We start from the raw sequence: 6,094 nt of genomic DNA, 5'->3' as shown, positions 1-6,094 counted from the left end.
CATGTAACTGCGTAACACTGCACTGTTATCATTTACAGGCGCTTTGGTGCATACCAAGAGGTCACAATAACAAAGGTGAAAAAGAAGGGGGGAGAAACTAAAGCACAAAACATCTTCAGTCACTTTAGTCAACAGAATCTGGTCCATGCTTGTAATTTTATGCATAACACAATTAAGGTTGTAGTATAAAAAGAACTCTTTAACTACACAAACATGAAACAAAAGTAAACCTCTCCTTTCACTACATTTTGCATTTCTCAGGGGTATTTCATAATTGACGTGCAGCTCAATTAAAGCAGAAAAAGTTAAGATCACTGCAAAAACCTTTAAACGTGGTTGATTTGGAAAAGAGCATCTCCCTGCAAGGCAGGCTGTTATCAGAGGGCGTCGTCAGAAAACACATTCAATAGTGCCCTCTCCTGGTGACACGGTGTACTGCAGCCAAGACATGCAAAACAACACCACAGCAGCTGAAATACTGTTTAGTCAGAAACTCGACTAGTTTTCCTTTACAGAAGAAAAACAAAAAGTAAAGCATCAAGTTGACTGTAAGAAAACATCTAACTTTTGAAAGTGTGAGATTCATCTTAGGCATCTTTAGAAATCTGTTCTTTTTGAGTCTCCACAACACAAAGCTTCTCCGGACGAAGGTGGCGTCTGCTGTAACAACTGCTGGGTCTTCTCTACATCAACCTGTTGTGCTGCTCCGATGGAGACATGTTTATTTAACGCCTGCCTTGTCTGCGTCTGGATCATGTCCGCCCTCGGGCAACGGCTGGCAGTGGGTCTGGCAGTATTTCTGCTTGTATAATCAACCTGCACAGCGCTGACTGACCACAGCACCCCCCCCCCCCCCCCCCCCTTACGATGGCAAACGGACGTGTACCACTTAGAACCAGTGAGAATTCAAACAAAATAAGTGAATCAAAAGGCCTTAAAGTGAGGGGGATACTGAAATATATTTTTGCTTCAATTGTTGGTATTGTTCTGTTTCAGCGGTGGCAATCATTTTAATAGTGTTTCACAAATGTTTTCTGGTTTCTAATCCTACCAAATCCATTTCCATTTTTTCTGCTTTTGCGGGTCTTGACGGTTTTCTTGTTCATGTGCCACAGTTGTATGGAAAGTTACGTATGTTACATTTGCATCAACGGAAGTGACAGTGTCCCCATCGAACCCAGAGGATAAATCCCCACTTTGACTCTTTGTCATCTCCTCATTGTGGGAATTAAAGCTGCTGCCCTCTGTCTCTGTGTGAGATGAGCTAATTGTGGAAAATTCCGACATCATCTCTTCGAACAGAGCCGCCTTGGTTGGTGTCCATGTGGGGACGGCAGGACGACCCAACAACACTCGCTCTGTAGTTAGACTCTCATTTATAGAGTTGAGTATGGACGGGGCAGGAGGGGGTGTGATGTGAGACGTTGCAAGCCCAGCTGTGAAGGTACGAGGGCATATTATTAGTAAAAGTGAATACTCTGTGATACTACATTTTTTAATCCTTACATTATAATAATAATACTTATTGTTATTCTAATAAGAGTTTGACACCATCGGGCTGCTCTCACCTTGAATCCGAGTTTAAGATTTGTACGTACGAGCGTGATTTTGTCACAACTCGTTTGGAAACTAATCATAGACTAGAAGTTGACTTGCAAAAGTGTGATGTTTAAATCCTCAAGAGCACAGACCCACTTTTTACAGAATCGGGACTGTAAGAATTGTCTTATAGGTACTGCAATTGAAGGTTAACAAGTGGAGCTTTGGTAATATTAGTATTATTGTATTTTGCGGTTGATTTCCAAACTACCTCTAAATGAAAATACAGGTAACAATGATAAAAGCGGGGGACAGTTTCTGTAATACAAGTTGGTCAGGATACTGCTATATGTAAAAATAGAAAACGCACCGGACAAAACACTGAGAAAAACATCGAAACCCTCGTGTCTTTAAGATTTACGCTCAACACTTCTCCTTTTTTGTCCCTTCTTGTTTTTTTCTAATGTCATAGTTTGATTTTGTTACCATATATATCACCTTTATATTTACCTCTCTCTTACTTCAAATCGTGTGAAGGGTGCTAAAGTTGAAAGATTAAGTGACCCACTGAGCGACAAACAAAATTAAGTGTCTGGTGTGACAACAGTAAAAGTCTTGCAATGGCGAGTGGTCAAAATATCATCCAATAATTAATCACCACTTTAGTTTTACTGTGCTCATCAGAGGAACACTCACCTGTGCACGGCAGTGTGTTCTCCATGGTCCAATGCATTTTGTGATTTGTCTCTTTGAAGGTGAGCACAACATCCACCCTGTAGAAGGGCTGCACGAGTTGTTTGCTGTCTGCGCAGGTCTGTAAAACAAACCCAGTTTAGATGTTATACACCGTGATGAATCCTCATGGGAAAAGACACGTGAGACATTGATCTGACAATAAGACACCACATGGACCCACGTGATCATTATCTCTGGTTTGGAAACATAAGAGTTCAAACTGTTTCTCTGTCAGCACCAACCTTTGTTTGGAGTATTTGTGTTGTGGGAATGATCAGTGACACAAATTCCCTCGTCTCGTGCACAGTGAAATCATCCGTCTGGTTCACTGACACATCACTGACAGTCAGTCCCTCATTGTCATCGCTGCCTCGCCTGGTCAGGCCCATGCGACGTTTGAAAATGTGCAGCACCGTCTCCTCTGCTGTGGACGTAGTCACTAAAATTGACATCAGGGACAAAACATGTTATTGGGATCAGTGGTGAAAACAAAGTGTGTATGTAAACATTTCCATATTATGCTATGCTATTTTATACTTTTATACTTTTATACCCCCCCCCCCCCCCCCACGAACCTTAAATGGATAAAGCGGTAGACGATGGATGGATGGATGGATGGATGGATTTTATACTTCTATTTCTCAACATTTTGAGGGAAATACTGTTGTTTTCGTGCCACTATATTTACTTGATACATGGGGTTGCTAGCTACTTTTCAGATTAAGAGTTGGCGTCAAAAATGATATGATAAACTATAGGATAAAACATATTCTTATTTAAACCAGTATCTTCCAACCATTTCAGCACGTGACCCCTTCCAAAAAAGCTATTTTTACTTGGCCCATCTATGAACTTGTCAGATAGTTTCATTCATTCATTCATTCACCTTCCATAAAGGTAATATGTAACATTTATATATCTAAAAAGCAAATACAAACTTTATTCTTTTCTTCTCTCCAATTCTTATTATCTTTCTTATGAGCCTCTCAGATTTATCTTCTTGGAGGCCTGAGCACAATGTTGGGAAGCCCTGGTTCCACTTTGACCAGTTTCAACAATAAAATGCTAAAGTTAAAAAAAAATGGATTAATATTATTCTTACGTGTAGTATTAATAAGTCACTGGCAGGGGCTATTTTTCAGTAAATCAAGTACTTTTACTTGGATAATTTGAGAATATTTTTGCCTTTGATAGCAAGAATTTGGATGTAGGACTTTTACTTATGATTGAGTATTCTATATTGCCGTTCTATATAGGTACTTTTATTGAAGCAAAAGATCTGAGTACTTCTTCTACACGATAACTAGGATAAACATAATAAAGCCACAATGATGTGGCAAAGAAAAATAACTTCCAGTTCTGAATCTTTATTTGCTACCCACCTGTTGGACACACAGCTTCCATACTGTAGGCATATAGACCACTGACCAGCTTCAGGGCTAAGAATTCCCCTTCATTTTCCATCACCTTTGTCAAATCAAAAAGACAAGTCAGAAATCATTTTGTGAATTTCATTTGTAGCTTTGACAATGGTCACTAGGTGGCAGTATGATGTCGGAGCTTCTTTACCGTCACAGGGCTCAAGATCTCCCTCCTCCTGCCTTGGACAGCAATGTCTGGTCCGTCCAGGACAATGTCCATCTGGATCAGACTGGCATCCTCCACAGCAACAATGAGGTGGTCGCTCAAAGACAGTGACCACTGCAACTGTGACGCAAAACCAAGCGTGCAAGCACAATAACACAGTCAAAGGCCGATTCCTTCTTCTTCCTCTCTCTTTCTCATCTACCCACATCTACAAACATATTCAAGCACATTGATATGGCATTATTAAGACTGAGATTAACTACTATACCTCCTTATTCCAGTTGTCATGGGGAACTTGTCTTATCACCTGAAGAAACACACAAATCTTATCGGAATGACACAGCAACCTGAAATACTTGGTTTAATTGTTGCAAAATGGCAAATTATAAATAGTGAAAAGTCGATATGCACGTGATGAACTACAGTGAGCGTTTACCTGAATATTCTCCGGGTCACACTGGACTTTCTCTCTGTTGGGCAGCGCAGAACCCACAGGGCAGGTCATCATTAAACTGTGACGTCTGCCTCCTAATCGATTTATCCTCTTCACCAAATTCAGTGTAAGCACATGGAAGCCACGCTGAATGGTCACAATACAACCAGACATGTCACCACCGAGGTCAAAGGTCACGCTTCACGCTTCACTGCCTGTGTGTGTGGATCAGGTTTCCTTAACAGAGGGACATTACCTGTTGCTGGACAAAACATCCAGTGTAACTGACTCTGAAAATGAAGTTCTTGTGGGGGTCTTTGTGCAGCGAGAACCCGCAGACAGACAGCTGGAGGTTGAGGTGGTCCTGAGATGCAAGGTTGACTTACGGAAAAGAAAAAAGGTGTTTCTGGGGCAAATCATTTCATGTCACATTCATATCATTAGTATATTTGCCACTTATGGTGTCGGAAACAACTACCTTGGCTTCGTAAGGCCCCAGACAGCCACACTCTCAACCCTTCAATTCTCGCACTGTGAATCCACATCTCCATGTATTCAGAAAAACATGTCACGTCTCCCTCTGAAAACCAGGTGCCACGTACATATTATCAGATACCAAGTGAAAGCACCCTAAACACTCAGAGTTATCAAAGAATAAAGGTTTACCTGCTAACTTTGCTGTTGGACCACCAACCCATTCTCTTTTCTGGACAGACATTACACTCTTCATGACAAAACACTGCAAAACACTGTGGAAAAGGGTGAGGAACTGAGCTTATATTTACAACATGGTGAATAAAGACTGTTAAGTCAATTTTTGCACAACACAACATAACACTCACATAGTTCTAAAGAGGAGGCCAAATCGTATCGGATCCATGACACCTCCACAGACGAAAATCTCCGTGAGCCATCTGACCCGGGCCTATTTGTAGGTACGGTGCGGGGGCTGGTGTCACTGTGGAGGAGGGGGACACAACACAGGTGTGTTTACTCTTGACATTATAAAAGGCGAGTGACAAAACAGTCACAAATAACGATTACTGTAATCGGCAAGTGTGAAAAAGAGGCTTTAAAGCAGTTGTAGACCTTCTAACATGCAATCCCTTTTCCCTTTAAAGAATCTGTGTTGACAATCCGTTATGAATTCACCCTTAACATTATCTTTTTTTCATCTCCAGTAACTGTCAGGCCTCATTAATCTCATCTCATTGATTTGTGCCAGCTCTTTGTTGATATGTTTACACTATATTAAAACAAAACTGATCACAGCCTGATTATTATTGTGATTATTATTATTATTTATATTTCTCATGTCATTCATTTATAGCCTGCATCTGTACCCAAGATCTATCTTGACATTGAAACTATGAGAATCACACTAGATATTGAAACATAATGAAAAATAATACCAGAATACATTTAGAATGACTGGCGAATGGGTGTTGCTTTCTGATCTCATGATAGTCTAAATTTAGACAAATATCATTTTAGACTTCACGATCGCGTTTCATCCACTTATTTGAGTTTTTGAGAATGTAAACGAGTAAAACAAAGATTAAATCTATACGTTGAAGATTGGTTCCCCGTGTTATGCGACGTTCAAGATTCGTCGGAACAATTTGTCAATGCGCACCTTTTGTTTGGGTTTTTAGGGAGAATCTTCACGGCGGGACTTCAGAGGGTACGACCAGCATCTCTACACGTCGCCTTCTGCAAGTTATGTTACGCGGCAGGATTCGTAACGTCAACCAATGACGTCCGGGGCGAGTGAGTACTAATATGCAACAACAAAAGTTC

At 40.8% G+C, this 6,094-nt stretch overlaps 1 protein-coding gene across 4 annotated transcripts; it reads right to left on the bottom strand.

Moving 5' to 3' along the window:
• Nucleotides 1-854: 854 nt before the first annotated feature.
• c3h1orf127 (chromosome 3 C1orf127 homolog) lies at nt 855-6,068 on the bottom strand. Of its 4 annotated transcripts, none has more exons than XM_035644084.2 (12): nt 5,931-6,068; nt 5,137-5,252; nt 4,961-5,043; nt 4,773-4,874; nt 4,551-4,675; nt 4,298-4,441; nt 4,130-4,168; nt 3,844-3,981; nt 3,657-3,741; nt 2,517-2,713; nt 2,236-2,353; nt 855-1,436 (listed from the first exon to the last, which is right to left on the bottom strand). In XM_035644084.2, the coding sequence occupies exons 2-12, from the start codon at nt 5,172-5,174 to the stop codon at nt 1,048-1,050; spliced, it is 1,458 nt and encodes a 485-aa protein (XP_035499977.2). In that variant the 5' UTR covers nt 5,175-5,252; nt 5,931-6,068; the 3' UTR covers nt 855-1,047. The 4 variants fall into 4 exon arrangements, with proteins under 4 accessions (XP_035499977.2, XP_035499976.2, XP_035499978.2 ...); XM_035644083.2 differs by lacking the exon at nt 5,931-6,068 and adding an exon at nt 5,865-5,921; XM_035644085.2 differs by lacking the exon at nt 5,931-6,068 and adding an exon at nt 5,707-5,845.
• Nucleotides 6,069-6,094: the final 26 nt, after the last annotated feature.

Source organism: Scophthalmus maximus, chromosome 3 (assembly GCF_022379125.1).
Source record: "Scophthalmus maximus strain ysfricsl-2021 chromosome 3, ASM2237912v1, whole genome shotgun sequence".
Classification (NCBI taxonomy): Eukaryota; Metazoa; Chordata; class Actinopteri; order Pleuronectiformes; family Scophthalmidae; genus Scophthalmus; species Scophthalmus maximus.
This window is presented reverse-complemented; position numbering and strand designations above follow the sequence as displayed.

Excerpts from the sequence above, each read along its gene's own strand:
- c3h1orf127 (XM_035644084.2), bottom strand. The coding sequence starts at position 5,174 with ATGGATCCGATACGATTTGGCCTCCTCTTTAGAACTAT. Across the intron at positions 4,875-4,960 it reads TCCAACAGCAAAGTTAGCAG|AGGGAGACGTGACATGTTTT; the intron begins GTAAACCTTTAT and ends CCTGGTTTTCAG. Across the intron at positions 3,982-4,129 it reads ATGACAACTGGAATAAGGAG|TTGCAGTGGTCACTGTCTTT; the intron begins GTATAGTAGTTA and ends TTTGCGTCACAG.